The following is a 21,500-nucleotide window of genomic DNA, read 5'->3' on the forward strand; positions in this document are numbered from 1 at the left end:
GTAGTCCTTCAAAGCTGACATGTGTTTGCGCCTCTAGGTGATGTCAGCATCATTCTTGATGTATTTGTTTATATAATGTTTTTATTTTTAGCACCGTTTTACCACTTAAATATTTAATTGATTTTCAATGTATGACCAACGAGTTTCCACCGTTGGTTGTATTGATGAACCATTGCCTGCAGATGGCACCATCACAACATATCAACGTTATTAGAACGCTGTAGTGTATGTTTAGTCTCTAGTGTTACTTTGTATCCTTAATTGACATTCAGCGTAGCAATGATCTGTAACATTGTTCAATTCAGTCCACTGCAAGCGTGCGTAAACCCCTCCCCCTCAATGTACGGGAATTTTTGGTGGCTCGGATGATGTCTCAATTATATTTTCAGGGGAAACGCCTAGCTGTTGATGGTATCTAGGGTTTGTAACAGCTGATTTAAGGCGACTGCGTAGAGCTGAAGAGCCGCAGCAGCCACCATGGTCAAGACAAGAACGCCTCAACTCACTGTCAAGAGGGGAATTATACTGTCAACGTGAGGACATTTTTGTAAACGCAAACTGTATGATCAAGCAGGACTATCTGGAACGATTTTCAGCTCCTGGCCTGAAAGGCAGTTGCGTTGCGCGTGCTAGCCAAACAATAATCAACCGAGAACACTTGTATTCTTGTTTTGTTCGGAGAAAACCCCACATGATGAAATTCAAGCCCAATCAGACAAGGACCTATGACGGAGAGGGATTCAAAAAACGGGCAGCGTGTCTTTGTTTTAAGAACGACCGGGAGGACGAGGTAAGGTAGATGAAAGTGCAAATGTGTACTGATTTAAGACGGGATTTTCATCCCTTCTAATTTCTTAAAAGTTAATAAGGGCAAGATCCAAGTTATTGCTGCTGGTAAAATCATAGTAGACTCTCACATTAAAGGAATGGGATGTTTAATCTTATTAGTGGAATCTCACTCACAGATCACAAGGACACTTTACATCCAAATATTAGTTGAACTGGACTGATTGTTTGTCCTGAAGAACTAATTCATGATTCATGGCTAGAAAATACATTAAGATATAAAAGTAATCAGTGAGAACAGCTCATCAGTATAAAGACCAGAAGTGAGTTTTGCTCATGAGTAATGACAGCTGTCCACAACAGGTAGACCCAGGGTTGAGATCCCCCCAGATCATGTCTCGCATATCTTCAGTTTTAATGTTATCAAGTTCTTTCCATGATGTTTGTGTAGAGTCTTCATGTGATAGAGTAATAGGACACAATGTTCTTAAACACAGCAAGGCTGTAGCCTAATCACTAACTGTCCTTCATCAATCACTTTCATACAGCTAACATTAAATGTCTGCCACAGTTTTTATTTATATGTGTGTACAGCTCTGGAAAAATTGTTGCTCTCAATTTACTATTTATAGGTACGAGTTTGAGTAAAATTAACATTTTTGTTTTATTCTATAAAGTACTGACAACATTTTTCCCAAATTCCAAATACAAATATTGTCATTTAGAGCATTTATTTGCTGAAAATGACAATGGGCCAAAATAACAAAAAATATGCAATGTTTTCAGACCTTGAATATTGCAAAGAAATCAAGTTAATTTTAATTTTTAACGACACAATACTAATGTTTCAACTTGGGAAGTGTTCAGAAATCAATATTTGGTGGAATAAACCTGATTTTCAATCACAGCTTTCATGTGTCTTGGCATGCTCTCTAACAGTCTTTCACATATTGGGTGACTTTATGCCACTCCTGGCACAAATATTCAAGCAGTTCGGCTTTGTTGGCTTGTGACCATCCATCTTCCTCTTGACAACATTCCAGAGGTTTTTGATGGGCTTCAGGTCTGGAGATTGGGATGGCCATGACAGGGTCTTGATCTGGTGGTCCTCCATCCACACCTTGATTGAGCTGGCTGTGTGGCATGGAGCATTGTCCTGCTGGAAAAAACAATCCTCATAGTTAGGTAACATTGTCGGAGCAGAAGGAAGCAAGTTTTCTTCCAGAATAACCTTGTACGTGGCTTTCCAAGTTGAAACATTAGGTTTGTGTTGTTTAAAAATGAATATGAACTTGTTTTCTTTGCATTATTCGAGGTCTGAAAACACTACATCTTTTTTGATATTTTAACCAGTTGTCATTTTCTGCAAATAAATGCTCTAAATGACAATATTTTGAATTTGGGAGAAATTTTGTCAGTACTTTATAGAATAAAACCAAAATGTTAATTTTACTCAAACACGTACCTATAAATAGTAAATCCAGAGAAACTGATGATTTTGCAGTGGTCTCTGATTTTTTTCCAGAGCTGTATCGGCCAATGGCCACCCTGATCTCTAAATAACCATATTGACGTAATTCACCCCATAGGATAGGAAAATAAGTATTTAATTGATATTGTTGTTCATAACAAAACAGACATAAGAGGTGATCGAGCATGGTTGTGGTCTACTGCAATGCTCCACCTGCTTTACCTCGGAGTGGTGTGTTTAACTGTAAACATTTGAACCACAGTATATGCTCTGTGAACTTAAATGTTAAATTAAATAAATAAAAGCTGTTTTTGTTCAATTTATTTGGTGATACAGATTAATAAAATACCATATTTGGATGACCAGAATAATTGTTCCTGATTTTCCTTTGTTGTTTTATGATTTTATGATGACAAATTCTTGTGAAAAAAATGTTTGTTAAAAAACTGACCGCTCGCTGCATTTTGCGGCCTCCTTGAAAGTACTGTAGTTGCCACTTTAGACTAAAAATACTGTCTCTTATAAAATGTGTCGGTCACAGTTTAGGTGTTCTTGAGTTGTGAAACGAGGGTGTGCATGGGAGTGACAGGAAAATGCTGTTGCATACACAAATACTTTTGACCCCCCTCCTCCTTTCTCCCTCATATGTCTTTTTTCTCCTTTATATGAAATGTTTAAACTATAAATTCAGATGGAGTGATGATCAAAGAATCTTAAAATAAATAATGAATACTGTAGTGTATTCATATAGTGCTCAAACTTTGATTACTTCAAATATCAGGCTTTTTGAGGCATGGGGGCCTTGGACCCTGAATATTCCACTTAGCAACAGGACCCTGTCTCCCTGGTCTCTACCATGTGATTTGTACAGAGAGGAGGGTGGTGGTGGTAGTGGGGGGGGATACATTACACTATGTGCTAAGGCTCCAAGTGACCTATCAGCAATTTATAGAACCAGAGCAAAAGCGCTCGCTGTCACCAGACATGGCTTTTCCCACTTTTTTATCAGCCTCTTTCTCATTTATTCAGTCAGTTGCTCTTTTGCTCTCATTTTATACTCCTTTTGGGAAAGTTTACTGCTGATTATGTTCAGATTTAAGTCCAGGGACAACACTGTGCATGTCAAAATATTCCTAGAATAGTGACAATGAATCGGAAACAAGCAAAAATGTAACGTGGGCTTGAGAAATTGACTTTTTAGTTGTTAATCCTGTTATATAAAAAACATATATATATATATATATATATATTTTATATGTAGATAATTTGAATGGTGCTTGTCTGGGCAAAACATAAAGGGATAGTTAACCCAAAAATGAAAATTCTCTCATGATTTACTCACCCTCATGCCATCCCAGATGTGTATGACTTTCTTTCTTCACAGAACACAAATTAAGATTTTAAAAAGAATATCTCAGCTCTGTAGGTCCATACAATGCAAGTGAATTGGTGTCAAAATATCAGCTACAAAATCCATGTAAAGGCAGCATAAAAGTAAACCATAAGACTCCAGTGGTTAAATACATATGTTCAGAAGTGTTATGATGCTCAGTAGGGGGTGATATGTACAACAAATGTGAATCACCAAAAACAGAATGTGAAAGTGAAGTAAAAAGGACTTAATTATTGATCTGTTTCTCATCCTCTTCTATCATATCACTTCAGAAGAAATGTATTTAACCAACAGAGTTGTCTGGAGTACTTTTATGTTGTCCTTATGTGGATTTTGAAGCTTCAAAATGTTGGCACCCATTCACTTGCATTGTATGGACCTACAGAGCTGAGATATTCTTCTAAAACTCTTAATTTGTGTTCTGCAGAAGAAAGAAATTCATACACATCTGGGATGGCATAAGGGTGAGTAAATGATGAGAGAATTTTCTTTTTTGGGTAAACTAACCCTTTAATGCCTAGGGTGTTTATATGTAGTTGCTATGGTATTTTGGGAACTATTTGGGTATGAGTAATACTACCACGAATAATAATAATAATTTCTTCCATAAACATGCTTGTTGTCTGTCCAAACATCATGTGCATACCTCTCTTGAGAGTGCAGTTTAGCAGTGTGTTCACATTCAGAAGGAAAACTGCTGATACTGTGTTTTGGAAAAATGTGTTTGTAGGTGCATGTTTGGGTTGGGCTACTGTCAGTTATGCTGCCAACTGATGACTCCTACTGGATTCAGTGGCTTGTTTGTATTGTATTTTATTCCTTGAGAATTGTGGTGAATTCTTTTTTTTTAAATGCCTTATCTTTTCTTTTACTTTTTTCTTTCTGAGGACAGTAGGACAGAGTATTGTCCCAATCTAAAGTTATAGTTTTAAGTTTACAAAAAATTGCATTAGAGATTTTAGATTTGCCTCAGGGATGTCATTGTCAAGCTAAGCTCACTGGTTCAATAACAATAATGCAAAAGTAGTCATCGCAACAATGATCCTGATTAATGCAAACATGATACATTGGACTGACCCTGAACAATGACCATCAAAACAAACCTGACTGAAACAGCATAGAGTTGCATGCTGTACGTGACTTCCAACCATGGACGCCTCCTCCTGTTACGCCTGTTGCACACAGTGCAGTGCTTCATCACAACTTTAGCTGAAAACAACGCTTGTGCTTTTACACTGGCAGCATTTCTGCTGCAGAAACAACTGCGCTCTATACAGGAAATTAAGTAAAAAATGATTACAGGAGTGAGTTACTGATAAGTATTACAAGCTATATCGTCATGAAAACTTATTTACATCATGCTGGTGAAAGCTAATGTGATCTTGTAGAATTATTTAATGTAGTGACCGCCAATACAATAAGCTCTGCTCATTTCAGTATCATCATTCAGTGGAGTGGGGAGGATGATTGAATGTTATTTTGCACAGTTTGATCAATCAGTTTACCTTGATCACTCTTAATTATATAGCCTAATGATATTGTCAGACATAATTATGTACCGTCATTGAACAGCGATATCTCTGTTCAAACATCAGCCTAAACTGTGTTGAGTTCATTCCTCTCAAAAAGGACGCACTCTCAAAAACAGTGGTGGGCTGTGCATTTAAAGTCTAGGCCTTCAGTGTGATTGATGCCATTAAGAAAACACCATTTCACAATGAATAAGACTTTTTGTATGATGACTTTTGGCATCATACATTGTCGCATCTAATTAGTAATCCCAATTGACATTTTAAAAACACGACCACACACACACACACACACACACACGAAAGCCAGAACCTGAAATGACACTTAATGCTCAATCAAGCTTAATTTTAACTGCAGCATGACTGTTTTGTGAAATGAACGTCTCCAGAACAGACATTCAAAAATCATAATTTTTCAGATGAATCTACCAAGGAGGTCTATAATACCTGGAAAAATCGATCTAATAATATTTGCAATTTAAATGTTGCTTGCAATAAATGTAGTTTAGTCAGGGTACACAGTTATGCTGCTTTCCATTTAAGTTGGATATTCCTACTTGATATCTCCGATCTCCCGACCATAAATGCATTCCACTCCCCGTCCTGTTAGCTTAGTAGGGGTTTGACTCTCATTAGAGATGTCTCCTAGCAACACAACTGATAAACAAAGCTGCAGCGCTAGCATTTGTGTTTCAGGTGTATGATTATCAAATGAGATTATAATGTTTAATACACCTGTTTCTGCAGGCATTTGTTAAACAAGCTTTAATGTAATGTGGAAACAAACCAATTTATCGATATTGCTTAATAAATTGAATGTTTAAAGTGAATGAGTGTCGACATGTTTGTGGGACATCATGCTCCTGCATCTCAGTGAAATTGGAGTCGAGAATTTCTGCATAAGCCTACAAGTTGTAATTCTGACTTCAAGATGCATTGCATTGCACTTTGCCTAGGAGGAAGTTGTAAAATCTGACTTTGAGTTGAATGGAATGCAGCACTACTTTTCAAAACTTTATCCGACACTGAATGATCAAGCAGCATAATTTACACTTAGAAAACTCCTGATGTTGCTAAAACAATGCAAAAAGCACTTACCAATTTACTTGAAGTGAAAATCAGTCCTCCTTTCCTGTTTAATAAAATAAGCAATCACACGGTCATGCAGAACATCTCGTGTTTTCTCAACAGCAATACCAGCAGTGATGACAGCCGACTCGTCAGACAGCTTGATCTTCCGCTTTCCGCTCTTGAATTACATACATCACTTAAAGCGTGATTACGTCATTCAAGGCCAGCTAGAAGGCCTCGAATGGGACATATCCTAAACATCACACCCATCAAGAATAAATAAATTGATCTGATTGGCTGATGAATCTGACAGTCTGACTTTAGATGCCTATTCATTTGCACTGTTGAGGGATTCTGTGGAGATTCTGATTGCTTGACGGGGTGGAGCTCCGACTCACATGCTGCTTCAGGCATGCGATTTGTTAAACAGTTGTCACACTTTGCTTGTAAGCATCAAGGAATCAATTCTGACTGGATAAACTTTTAGTTTTTCTCTATTTGTTTGTAGATTCATTAAGTGGAATGTTATTAAAATATAGGCAAGAAGATGATTGAGAATGAAAGGATGAAAGATATTTATGTATTTGGCATGTTAGGCCAGCAGAGAAGGCTTTGCTAGCCCTGAGAAATCCCCATACATGTACTGTATTAACTCACCATCTGCAACAACAGCCAAAGCAACTGCATCCCACACTTTTTCCTTTGTTAAATAATCCATGTAAAATGTAAGTTGGGGTTCATAGAGCATTTCATTTATCTCAGCGAATATCTCTGCTCTGTAGGTCCATTCAATGCAAGTGAATTTGAAGCTCCAAAAGCACATAAAGGCAGAATAAAAGTAATCATACGACTCCAGTGGTTAAATCCATATCTTATGAAGTTATATGAGAAGTGTGGGTGAGAAACAGATCAATATTTTAGACCTTTTTACTATTAATATCCACTTTCACATTCTTCTTTTGTTTTTGGTGTTTCCGATGCACTGTCACTATTATAGGAATGTCTTGACATGCATGTGTTGTCCCTGGACTTAAATCTGAACATAATCAGCAGTAAACTGAAAAGTGATGAGATCCTTTCCCAAAAGGAGGATAAAATAAGAGCAAAAGAGTGACTGACTGAATATAAACGGTGGGAAAAGCGATTCAGCAACAGAGCTGAGATGTTTCTCTAATAATGTTTTGTGTTCAGCAAAAGAAAGTCATGTATATCTGGGATGGCATGAGGGTGAGTAAATCATGAGAAAGTTTTCATTTTTTGTGTGAACTATCTCTTTAAATGATAAAACTTAGTTTCTGTGCCTTTTTGTTTTGTTTTCCTATGCACTCTAATTCATACCCAAACACACTACACTACAAACATGCTTATTTTGCGCAATTTTCCTGTCAACTAATATTTATGATGTCCATCAACAGTGCATTGTCACTTTAACTCTGCGTGAGCAGCTCAGTGAATATACACTGGCTGAAACAATAGCAGCATTGGTTCTTCTGCGACGCTTCTGCTTTTGATGTGAACTCTAACCTGTTAACATGTGCGCTGAAAAAAAGCTATTACTGTAGCTCGTAAGCTTTACCTTTTAAACTAGCAAATTAAGTGATTCTAGTGAAAAAGAGAAGAAATGGTTTAAAGGTGGTTAAAAAAAATTTAGGGGGCGTTTGGGGGGGGGGTCCCCAGACACCCCATAAGGCCAAAATACAAGGGGACCCCCCTGGTGTTTCATAAAAACTAGAATACTAGAAACATAAAACTAGATTTTTTTTTTCTTCAAATGTTTGCGGTGACGCAATGATGTCCATTATCAATCCCAGTTTTCCTAAATAATCCAAACCAGATTGCACTGTTTCTGAAGGAACTTGCTGGCGGAGACGTTGACACTGTCACAGCAGATCCTCATTTTCACATCACAATTGTCATGTTTAAATGTTTGTTCATGTATTTCATGTGTTTTATTTTGAAAGTATAGTTCCTGTTTCATTTCATTTCATATGGTTCCCTTGTCATGTGATTATCCTGTTCCCGCCATGTTTCGTGTGTTTTGTTCTCATTGGTTCCTTTTGTTTATTAGTCTTGTCTTGTTATTGGTTCATGTTTCCTTGTCTTGTTAACTTGTTACCCATGTCAGAGTATTTATAGCCCTCACGTTTGCCTTTGTTTTGTTGAGTATTGTTTGTGTAACATTGTGTTATAAGTCAAGTCTATATTTTGTTTTAGTCAAGTTAAGTCAAGTTTGTTTTGATCACTTTTTGGATTTGTTTTTGATTTCGCTTATGTAAATAAACTGCACTTGGGTTCTTCAAATCATCATCATCATCATCGTCGTCGTCTTGTCTTCAACCTGTTCAGCCTACCCCAATGTTCCAGAATACTCGACCACACAAGATGAACCCAGCAGTTCAGCCCAGGACTCCACCTTGGCCTTCTGATCCCTCTGTCTCACCTCAGATTTATGTCCCTTCGGCTCAACCATGGTCCTTCAGCCAATCGGCTTCTCTGGGGTCCCTCCAGCTCCGACTGACCAAGGCAGTCACCTGGCTCTGCCTGGGCTCTCCTATCCTGCAGCTTTGCTTCATTACTCCGAGCCTTCAGCTTCACCGGGACCTCCTTCCCTATGGCTCCACCTTGGCCTTCTGTCCTCTGATCCCCCAGCTTCACCTCGGTCCTCCGAGCCTCCGTCTACCCCGTTTGAACTGAATAAGTTCAAACAGGGTAGACAGTCTCATGTTTTTGCAGTTACCATCATTTATTCTGCAGCCCTGAACTCTTTTCTCCTCACTGCGATAATGTTATTAATGCATTGGAGTTCATAAGTGCCAATGCAGTGATACGGTCAGCTATGTAGTGTATTTAATTAACATAGTATGGAGCAGAGACAACTTGGCGAATGATTGCTAGAATTCTAGATTGACATTACGTTCCCAATAAAAGGTTATGGTAATGTTTTGCATTCAAACAGTTGCACAGTGTCATCCTGTAATGCAGTTATTAGACACAAACTGATTTACACTTTATAACACAGCCCTGACCCTGATGCCTGTCATGACTGGAAGGCGGCCACTGGTAATTTGTCACTGGTGTTTTGCCCAGGTGAAAAGATTCTCATTCTCTTGGGTTGCGTTGATGACCATCGGGCCAAACGCGCCCCTCGCATGGTTTGATTTAAGATATAATTAATCTTGGGTATCGTTGGGGCTCTGAACTGGGTCAGTATGTCAGCTAATATTCAGTCAGGTGATTGACTGTGAGTGATTCAAATAACCAAGTTAATTCATCCTTGTACAGTGGATTCAAATCTATAAAATTATGAAAAACCAAACTGACAAATTCAGGGAACTGAATGTTGTGAATTACATGATTCTTTAAACTAGTGGTTCTCAACTGGTTTTGCTACAGGGACCCAGATTTATTAATGGCAATTTATTAATAGGCCTATTACAATAAACAAGCTTGTTTTCATTTTCAAGTGTTTGGAAATGTCTCTCAGTAACCAATAATTCAAGACATTTTGGTCCGCAGAAGCATTATGCTCAGTCCTGTTCAATGTTGTCTGTGTTTTATTTTCTTTTAACTTTGCTTCATGGATTTCCAGAATGAAAGCATGCCATAAACCTGTCAATGTTGGCATCTGCCTAATTTGGCTAGCTTCTACCAAAAGACAAATGAGAGTATGATGGAGTGCATAGCATTGACATCAACATCAAAAGTTATGGGAAGCATTTTTCCCTCCATTTTAAAAGTTGAGGAGAATATTTATTTTGCTATACTAACTATGCGTGATTATATATTGTTGTATCTTGCATCTGTTATTTCATCATTTGCATTTAGTGTAATGTTTCTCTGCTGTCCTTAATCATTTTAAAACAGACCTGTTTTACACAACCACTGTTTTCAACAGTTCAGTTGTATCATTTATTTTTAGAGTAATGTACTGGATTTGAATGAAAACTCAATTTTGACTCAAAACTGTTTTTATAAGTCGAAATAAAATGGTTATCTGTTTGTTGTGGGTTTTAGGCAGTCCTTTCAGTATTTATCTAAAAGGAGAATATTTTTCTTTACCCATGATTTTAACGTCATCATCCATTAAAATGTTCCATAAACAGTGCAGTATTGTGAACCGTTCAGATTTAAATCGAGGACACCTTCAAATTAAATTCCTAAATTTGAATGCCATTTCAGTTTAGTTCTACTTGCCTCAAGTTTTATACAAAGTTATATAACTTCACTAACTGCTGTTAGTAAAGATATATAACACATCTACATTTTTATGGATTTGTATTTATTGTGACTTTGATTGTGTGGCAGGGCGGGGCAGGGTCGTGATCCTACACACACGTGCGGGAGAGAGAGATCGTTTACGGACATGTCCGTCATGTGTAAAGGTATTCAATGGAAAGGAGGCGAGAACCGGCTTGATAAAATAAATTATAGTTTTAATGAGAAACTTAAAACAAAGACACGAACGTACATGACAGACATGTTCGTAAACGATCTCTCTCTCCCGCATGATCCCCTGCAGTCGACCTTTAACCCTCAAGGAGGCATAAGTAGCCTAATACGGGACCGGGTGTGTAGGATCACAACCCTGCCCCGCCCTCGCCCTGCCACAGATTGTATTGACCATAGTGGAAGAACACTTCATTTCCTGATATACTCTAATTTACTCAATATAGCTTTTAATCGATATATTAAAATGTTGACATTTAATCATAATTAGACATTTGTACTAATGTAAAGTAAAATTTAAATCAGTTTTGACGTTGTTTGTTTTAAGAGTAATCAGTTGAGGAAAACATTTATTCTACATGTTAGGGCTAGGCAATATATACAAAAAATTATGTTTGCAATATTCTTGAAATATTTGGACAATAACAATTTCATGATATACAAATTTGGATGATAAGTGATTCATAAACTTCTGAAAAAATGTATGCCAAAATTAATTGATCTCTCATATCAATAAACGACTTTGTCAATAATTGAAACATAATAAATAACAAATTGTTAAATATAATATCTACTTGCCACAATTTGTTCAAATGAATAAAATGATAATATATTTAACAAAGCAGTTGCTTTGATCCTGAAGTGATACAAAGGTGTTATTTCATAATTACTTACTGAGGATTATAGCGAACGGTCAATTCCACACCACTGAGGATGTAGCTTTATTAACTTGTTCTTCTTCATTTTCTCTTGCAATGTAAAGTTAACTGGGTATTTTTGTTATCTACTGGATTTACTGCCTAGCCCTTTCACATATCAGGAAAAATGTAAATACCATCAGTATTTTGGGCTGTTAAGTGTGCAGGCAACAGTAGTGCTGCCAGTAGGTTTGCTGTCCTTGGAAATGATTGACTTGTATAGTTTTATTAGCTTGCCACTTCTAAGGGTGACTGAATTAAAAGCTGAATGAAAATAGTTTTTTTTATAGCTATCAGTGTCCAGGAGATTTTGTCTGACATCACATACTCAAATATTGACTGAAGGGAATTATAATGCACTAAAGTGCTAAAAATAGAGGTGAACAATTACATTTGACTCTGTAAAGCTCCACTTTAACCCTTTTGCTCTGTTTGGTCCGAAATAGATTTTGTTTCTTCAATAAAACTGGTTTACTTTATCTGACGGGTAGACTTGGTGACTTTGTCCATTTAATATCCTAACACAAACCAAAAAAACTTAAGTTGATTTGATCATTGTAAGTGGTAGAAAAAAAGGCACACTTGTGCTGTTCACGGTCAAAAGTGGAGCTCTCTGGAGCCACCTAGAGTTTATACTTGGAATTTCATCTGGTTTTCATATATTTTTAAAAATGGACACCCCAGTTTGATTCTTGAGATTTTAAGCTTTCAAACGGTATATTATTTATGAGGATTGGTTCAGTATTTGAGAAAATATTCATAAAAAAATTCACATTGGTAAATAAATTGGTAAATAATAATAAAAAAGAGGTCTAAATATCCAAAAACCCACACAGTGCACAACTCTAATCCTTTTACATGACTGAAGTTAGAGTTGTTACATTTCTTTCATAGCAATTGAAAAAAATTGCAGTCTTAATGTTTCCGGTCATTTTTGACCAGTAACAACTGTAATGTGATTCAATAATGAACTAGGCATAAGAGTTCAAATATGAAGTTGTGTTTTTATTTTTGATTAGAAATCATTTAATTGGACTCATTGACTTCATAGCTGCATTGTTTTCTATGGGAATACCATGATAAGTTTTAGTGACTCTTATGCCACCATTACCAGTTTATTTCTAATACTTTTTTGCATGTTAGACAAGGGTTTAGGGACCCTCCCAAGGGCCTATTTTAATAAACATTTGACAATGTTAACTGACTAGACTGTCATACAGTGAAAATATAAATCTTTATAAAAACACGCTTCCTAATAACACAGTTTAAATGGTTCTTTATATGTGAAAATACTGTATATAGCTGCCATCAAAAAAAAAAATACATCCCTGTGTTAGATGACGCCGTGTCTATATATAAATTCAATTAAACAGATTGTTTTGATCTGATTAAACTAATTGCCTACCTGTCAGATTGCATCACTTTGTGTTAATTGGAACTTAAACAACTAGCCCAACATATTATCTGCATAAGTGAGCATATTGATTCTTGGGTTTTCTTGATCAAATGCTGTGATTGAACCTGTGCCCTTTCAGAAGCGATGTGAAGGCTGAACCTGTGAGATTTCTCCACATCTATCTTGGCCACCCGTTCTGGTCGCACCTGTTTTTGCTCCCACACCTCATACCCCAAAGAAGAGTTTGACTCTTGGCATACAGAATCTGCCACTGTGGCTGGGGCCAGGGGGCAGCTGTTGCCAGTAGTTTATTTATAAGAAGTGATACCACAGAGATACGATTGCCTTCTAGAAGTGTAGTGGAGAGTGAATGCAATAGAGTGAGAGTAATACCGTGGACTCACATTAGCTCATCATTAACCTTTTCATGAGTAGGTTCTAAATTCCCCTGCAGTGCCCCCTGGAGTTAGTTATTTTTTTTATGTAACACTGCACAGCCGATAGAAGTAGGCAGAGTGTTGAGTATTTTATTTATTTATTTAATTTTTTTGATTTCATAAACATTTTTAATATAATACTGTATATAATATAGTAAACATGTGAACAAACATGCAATGTCTGTTGTACTTTATTTGTTTTATTTATTTTGTTGTTATAGCTGTATAAAACAACTGAACAAATTATATCAGCAGTCAGGTTTGCCTGTATGTTTCACTTCTCAAACTGTGTGTGTGCTAATATAAATGGACATGACTGCGTGCATTAGATAATCACGGCTCGATCAGCAAGTTTTCACTGAGTATATGAGTTTTAAACTGTTATCGTGGTGCTTTTATGATACTTTGGCTGTCTGTTTTAGAAAACAAACATATTAAATGCCTGAAAAGACTGTTTTTGAGTTGCTGTTTGTGTGAATGAAAACCGCATCAGCACCTAATAAGTAGACGTGGCAGCGTGCATGGAAAGGAGGCGTATTGATATGATGGCTGTGCATATACAAGCTGTGAACTGTTATTGTAGTACTTTGGTGACAATTTTGCTGTTTGTTACATATAATAAACGTATTATGTGCTGAAAAGTCTCTGAGTAGCTGTTTGTTTGACGAATGGCAGCACGTATCGGAGGAAGATCTCGTTTGATGTATTGACTGTGCTTATAAGAGCTCTAAGCTTTTTATCGTGGTACTTTGGTGATGAGTTGGATGTATGTATATAAAATAAACTTATTCTGTGGTTTAAAATACTGTATGAGCAGCCTAACTGTTTGAGTGAATATAAATGACAGATGATTGACCTGTGTAACCTGTGTTGGCGCAAAAGCCGATTTGAATTGAATCAAATCAGATTTGAATCTGGCAGCTTGTAACGTAACTGGCTGTTGCAGAAACACATATGTGTGACGCTACTCTGCGGGGCCCAGTTTTTAACTTTCGCATATGTGTGACAGTACGTATGAAAGCGTTAATAACAAATGTGACTCATATGACAGATTTAAACACTTTCATAGATTAAGTGAAAGACATTTGCGTTATACCATTAACCATTATTTTGCCTTTTTGCCTATTTATTTAGATAGTAGCAGAGAGAGAGAGCACAGGAAATGAGGGGGAATGGGATAACCTTAAGTATCAAACTATGTGCATCCAGTGCTATTTGTACTGTAAACATGAATGATATTACTTTTTATAAATCAAGACTTTGCCTGATGATAAAAGAGGTGAAAAAATCCATAGACTTAAACTGAAGGAGGGACCCAAGACAGAATATAAAAGAAACTTGGAAATGGGCTCTGATGACTTGGGCCATTAAGCAACCACCCAGAACACAAAGTACATTAGATGTTGAAGATCACTTACAACACCTTAGAAACCACATAGCAATGCCCTGGCAAGCACTTACAACATCCTAGCATTGTGGCAGTGAGTTTTGCATGTGAAAGCACCATTCACATTTGCTTCAGAATATGTAAAAATCTAGTTTTATATATTTAAAAAAAAATAGTGTCATAGATAAATGATACCCATTATTGACTACATTACTTCTTTTAACAAAAAAAAATCTGAATAGTTATGTGCCATAAAAAAAAAAAAGATACATTTTGATGTTGGCTTGACATAGCCTTGTATGACAGTTTAAAAGTTTGATGGTTATACAAACAATTCAGTAATTCAAACAGCCAGCTAGTTAGCTAGACAAACTCTCACACATATTATAACTGCCTACAATCATAGATAGTCTGATAATCCATCAGATAGATAATGAGTGAGAGCGATCAAAGCAGATCAAATGCCCTTTTCTGGGTTTGTTTGTTTTAATTTTTTGACAGTTGGAGTTTTAATTAAGGAGCATTCTGTTGGCTTGTTTGAACATTTTGTTAATGTAAGTCTATAGGTGCATCCCAAAACGCACAACTCTGTACAACATGATGTCATTTTGTAGTGAAAGTAGTGCGTGTTATTTTTAATGCAACAAAAAGAAGTGTACTACTAGTACACTTATAATGCAATTTGCCGGACATGGCAGAAGGGGCAGGGTTACCTGGTTCCATTGCTAGTCTGACAAAACAATGGACTGTATGCACGGAACGTAGCCTACGTATTTCCCATCAAATCTCAGGGGGCTAACAATCTTCCAGTATCATATTCAGCTAACGCAAAAGTGTCAGGAGTTGTAGTAAACTACTAATCTTTCTAAAATAAAGCAATTTTTCACAACAAATGTGATTTTTATTTAGTAAAAGTATAAAAATGATCTTTTGTAATTTGTACAATTATTAGTTTTTAAGCTTCCAGAACGGCTGAGCACTGCTATACCATTGTGTAAGGCTTTCTCTGTGTGCAAAGTAGTTACATCCATCGGTTTTACAGTGATTTACAATTGAGAAATACAACAGCACAAGCTCTTCATGTCAGAGCACAAACTATCACCTGAAGTTGACAATGTGGGACAATTGCTCTGACTCAGCTGAGGTGTTAGCGCTATCCACTGGCCATAGGGAGAACCGGAACTTTTCCCTGTGAGCCACACCGAAATGGGCCGAACGGGCTGCAAATCGGCGCCACGATATGGTGAAGTGGGCTGCGACATGCACCTGCCACAACCCAACCTGCAGTATTATAAATTCTCATATAATATTAGCTTATAATATCACAGATGGCTATACTTTATCTAGCAAAATGAATCAAAATAATTACATGTGTTATACAGTCGGATAGAGGGACCTTACTGAGCCAGTGCTGGTCTATGGCTTGTGAATATTCACCCTCATTGTGGTTGAAATAAATTAAAATACTTGTTGTTAAACCTCCTTCTCCTTACTGGTTGGAGCAACCGCTCCGTGTCTTAATATGCAATGGATATTCTCCTATGTCATCCACAGAAACTCCTGTAAATAACGTGTGTGAAAAGTAATTTCCCCCGGAGTCATCTCATCATCATAGAAAGAAATCCTAGCACTGCACCAGAAGCAAGTGAGCCCCCTGACCCAAAACGTAGAAGTGACCATGCATAGAGCCCATTGTAATTTATGAAGAATTTAGAAACTAGTGAAACTTTAGTGAAAACCGCACCATACAAATGTATTTTGAATGCTTTACTATCACTCCACGCTGTGAAATATGTATGTTGTGTACTTTGATACAAGTGTTGAACTGAGGTTTGCAAACATGCTAAAGCTAGCAGCACACATCGCATGCATTTGAAACGTCACTTCCATCAGCTGTTAAATGTGAATATGTGCAGTAAAAATGTGTAAAGTGTACCATTTTGGACAATACTACACTTTGAAAATTCATACACTGCATGGATAAGTGCATAGTGTAAGTGTGTCATTTGGGACATAGCTTGTTTTTTTTCTGATATATGATTGTCTGCTGTGTGAAAACTGTGTCTAATCAGTTAGAAAAACATAGCACAGACTGAAGGTCTATACCAAGTTTGGTAGATGTAGCTTGAAAGCTCTAAGAGGAGTTGGTGTTAGTTGGTCTTGAAAAAACTCTAAACCAGGTTTGTAGAATAAAAGTATGTTGGCTTTTGTCATGCCAACTTGATGACATTTTCTCTTAGAGTGCCAGAATGGTCAGCAGATGGATGATACTTTTGTAGACTGATGTACTGTGAGCAGTGTCAGGTTAGGCTCAGTTATGTAATGAAGATGTTCTAACAACGTTTTAATGAGCACTGGGATTTAGACTTTCTAGATCTGACTAAGCTCTATCTGGGTATGTGTGTGTGTGGCAGGTCTTGCTTGTTAGCAGCAGTCGGCACCCAGATCAATGGATCGTTCCCGGAGGAGGGATGGAGCCAGAAGAGGAGCCCGGCGGAGCTGCGGTTCGAGAGGTCTATGAGGAGGTAAGCCTCGTCCTCCTGTGAGCTGATCCTCGATTAATTAGAAAGGTGGATTGAGAGGTTTGAATGTGAACTGCTGAGACCTCAACTTTGTTGCTGAATACTTTTTAGTTTATATAATCCTCTTTAACAATAGCAGTTATACATTTGTATACAGATTATTTTAATGAACTACTATGTAAAGGTCTGCTTGAGACAATGTTAGGATCAAACCCCAGCTTATCACTCAGATAAAGATCTTCCAGAGAAAATATTAATCCATACATCCATGTATTTTTAAAAGAAAACATGCAGTGGTATTTTCACTGTGAAAGAACAACAGTCATAAATATAAGAGGGGTTTGTGGCAGGGCGGAGGGCGGGGCCGGGTCGTGATCCTACACAACAGGTCCCGTATTAGACTAATTATGCCTCCGTGAGGGACAAAGGCTGACTGCAGAGGATCGTGCGGGAGAGAGAGATCGTTTACGGACATGTCCGTGATGTGTGTGTTTGTGTCTTCTTTTAAGTTTATCATTAAACCATTATTTATATCGTCAAGCTGGTTCTCGCCTCTTCCTTTCCATTGACCTTTACACTGGTGTGTAGGATCACGACCCGGCCCCGCCCTCCGCCCTGCCACAGGGTTATTAACATTTACATCTTTATAACTACAATCTAAGTTACTTGGCATAAGGCCAGTTGGTTTCCTAGCCTGACCAGCTTAACATTATCCCTCAAGGCCTCTAAAACCAGTCAACAGAAAAGTCTGGTCAGGCTAGAAGACTTGCATTTTGATTTTTAAGTTTTTTTTTTCAGCAGGTGAGCTTATCTCAACTGCTTGAAATCTATTGCATCATCATTATTTTTGGTAGTCTGTTGAGTAATGGTAGTGCCTCAGGCCTTGAGGAGTTTTTGCAGTTGGTCAGTCCAGGGTCCTAAATGCAGTCTGACTGTACTGTATGATTACTAGCATAGAGACCTCACTCATGTTTGGGTTGAGAGTTATGGGTTGCAGCTGTCCCTCAAATCTTGTCACCAGGATTTTTGGTGCTTCATATATCCACCATATCTCCGTTTTGCCTTAGCTGGGGTAATGTTAGAGACATCAGAATGGTGTCACTTCAGCCTTGTAACTGGAGTGGCCCAATAGATAAGAGCTTGCTCCTCTACAGGACTACATCACAGGTCATGATTACAATTCCAGACTGCTGTAGGACCATGGTGAAGACTAAAGGTTAAATTATACTTTGACACGTCTTGCACAAATTGTCACGAGGACAGTACATGTGGACCAGTGGTGGGCTGTGCATTTAAAGTCTAGGCCTTCAGTATGATTCATGCCATTAAGAAAACACAGTTTCACAATGGATAAGACACCCTGTGCCTTTGGGCATCATACATTATGTCACCGCTAACTACTAATGGTGTACAACCCAACAGGAAATACCTATTTATGATATCCAAAAGTGATTCAGTGTGATACAAATTATATCATAGTTCATATTATGACTTCATAGCTCTATTATAATTTGTTAACTAATCAGACCAATTGAGCTAATGAAACTGTAGCCTTACTATGGAATTCTAAGTCACCACACTGAATTCACTTTTTGAAAAAGTCAACTTGACTAGATTTCAGTCTGAATAGAGATGTCATCGTTATGTTATAGGTTTCAACCTTTCAGTCATAATATATGGGCCCTGTTACTGTTGCATAATATATGGGCTCCCAAGTAACTCATGTTCATAATATTTGTTTTTAAAGGTGAAGTGTGTAAATTCTGCACCACTAATGTCACCAAACGAATGACAGATTTCAAACAGGTTTCCCGAATGCTCCCTACCACTGGTCTGCCAAACAAATAGTCCCGCCCCAAAATCATGCAAATAGCTGAGACAGTGTTGCTGTGTTGGACTGGTCTGCCTGGTTGGGATGCTCAAACAAACATAGCTATGTTTGAAAGAATCACAGAGCCACAGTGTTTATACTTCTCAGGGAAATCAATCAATGCATGGCTTACTTATAGTTGTTTCTGCATGTTAAACAATAGTAGTCTAATAAAACTTTACACACTTTAACTTTAAATGTATTTATGGAACCAACTCCAACAACTCAGATCAGGTCCTTAAAACTCTCTAATACATATACAGAAAGCTCAATATATAGCATGCTGCATTCCATTTGTGTGTTTGCCCTCACATCTGAAAATGTTACAGGAAGTTTAGGTATGAGAAATATGGTCATGGCATGGGATACCTCTATATTATAGATTCCTCAATCATCATTCACAAGGTAATTTAATCCATCCACAAGTTTACTGTCAAATTCAATTTAAGAGCCTTTACTAAATGCACCGCTTCCATCTCTGTCTTGGATAAGTTGAGCTAATTGTTTTGTGGTTCATTTTAAGGATGGACTGTGTCATGACATTGAAGAGCCATTGTAAGAGGTTGCCAAGAGGGTAATTTGTTGACAGCTGTGAAGTATTGCAGCAACATTTAGAAACCGTGTTCTGTTACTGCTGGCCTCCTCCGCATGAAATGTACATCTCCCTGAGGTTCACAAGTCACAGTGTTTGGAAGCTTGTGGTTGCCCAAATTATGCTGCTTCATTTTATTTTTTTATATATTTACATTACCCAGTAATTTCACAGTACACTGTAAAGAAACATTTTTAATCGGTATTAATCTGTAATTTTGGCCTTGTTTTACTGTAAAAAAAATATCAAAACATGCTAGAAACATTTATGCATGTACTATTACTTGGTTTCAGAGAATTGTCGTTTTGTGTGTGTGTGTGTGTGTGTGTGTGTGTGTGTGTGTGTTTTTCAAGTGTAGCCTAAATCTAAAAGAAATGTGAGGTTTATGCTTAAAAGTATTTAAAGCAATTTGCCAAATGGGCAATAAAAGTAAAGATGTATTCAATAAGTAGTCTATAAAAAAAAACAAGTCTTATCATATATAATTTTTCCTCTATAATTTTTAAATTGTCTTGTTTAGGATATTTACAAAATTACTGATTTTAAGAAAATAATTTTTGCAATGTATGTAATATATATCATATATATAAATGAGTCAACCATGTTGTTCAAAGCTTGTGGCATTTCCATGGATAACATGTTTAGTTCAATTGATTTGAAATCACATGTTACGAGTTTGACATTTCAGTCAACTGAAGATTAATCACATAGCTCTGCATACAAATATGCATTCATTGAAGCCATATTAGGCCTGTTTTGTTCTTTGTCCATTTGATCCTTTATGCATAAGATTTGATTTTTACTTCGAGGGATTTTTTTATTTATTTTAGTTACATAATGGTTTATAAGGTGTAACTCAAACCTATAGAGTGTTAGGAAAACCCTGGAGGAGACCATAAACCTGTCTGTGAATTATGGCTGGCTGGCTATGGCAGAACTCATGGGACCCTGCGGGATGTCGGGATGTGCCAAATGCCTTGTGAAGCAGGTCATATCTTAACATGCCAGTTGTAAAGCGGAGCCCTGCAATTTTGCAATTCAAAAGTTTCCTCTGTGGGCTTGAATTAATGTGACCATCGCAGTAAAATAAAGGTAAGGATGACTTCTTTTGACCACATGAAATGAAATAAACACATTTTTAAATGTGGTCCTCTTTCAGCTATGGCTGTGCGATATATTGAATGTCCATGATATTTTTTTTAAATGATTTTGTGCAGTTTCCTAAAGACCATGTTGTTAGTTTTGCGATGCCTCCTTGTTTCACCACTGGAATAGCATCTCTTATTCAAATTTCAGCTGCCAAATTGGTGTCAAGTCCAATTCATTTCCATTTAATGAATTCAAAAGTACCGATTTAATCAAATTAATTAATTTAAAAAATCTTGATTTAACAATTAATTTGTATCGTCACTCAATGTTCACAGTGGTCTGCATGGCTTTTTTGCATACATTTCATATGTTTTCATAAATATACATTTGAAGTAAGAAGATACAGCTTCGCTATATTCATTTAAACTCAGTTTTTCACAATTCCTTACATTTACTCGTAGAAAATATTCTCTGACTTAGGTCAGATAGGATAACACGTTTATTTTAAGAATTTCAAATGTCAGAATTATTTCTTTCAGCTTTTATTTGTTTCATCACATTCCCAGTGGGTCAGAAGTTTACATACACTTGTAAACTTGTTAGTATTTGGTAACATTGCCTTTAAATCGTTTAACTTTAATGTTTTGTGTAGCCTTCCACAAGCTTCTCACAAAAAGTTGCTGGAATTTTGGCCCATTCCTCCAGACAGAACTGGTGTAACTGAGTCAGGTTTGTAGGCCTCCTTGCTTGCACATGCTTTTTCAGTTCTGCCCACAATTTTCAATCAGACTGAGGTCAGAGCTTTGTGATCGC

The 21,500-nt window shown here is 37.1% G+C and overlaps 1 protein-coding gene across 2 annotated transcripts in view; it reads left to right on the forward strand.

Annotated features, from left to right (window-relative positions):
* The first annotated feature begins 269 nt into the window (after positions 1-269).
* The window catches only part of nudt4a (nudix (nucleoside diphosphate linked moiety X)-type motif 4a), a 33,533-nt gene continuing 12,302 nt past the window's right edge, over positions 270-21,500 (forward strand). For both annotated transcript variants that reach the window (XM_052097339.1, XM_052097341.1), the window contains exons 1-2: positions 270-790; positions 17,029-17,139. In XM_052097339.1, the coding sequence (XP_051953299.1) occupies positions 563-790; positions 17,029-17,139 (339 nt within the window). In that variant the 5' untranslated portion in view covers positions 270-562. The remainder of the gene's footprint in view (positions 791-17,028; positions 17,140-21,500) is intronic.

This window comes from Xyrauchen texanus, chromosome 29 (genome assembly GCF_025860055.1).
Source record: "Xyrauchen texanus isolate HMW12.3.18 chromosome 29, RBS_HiC_50CHRs, whole genome shotgun sequence".
In the NCBI taxonomy this organism is placed as follows: Eukaryota; Metazoa; Chordata; class Actinopteri; order Cypriniformes; family Catostomidae; genus Xyrauchen; species Xyrauchen texanus.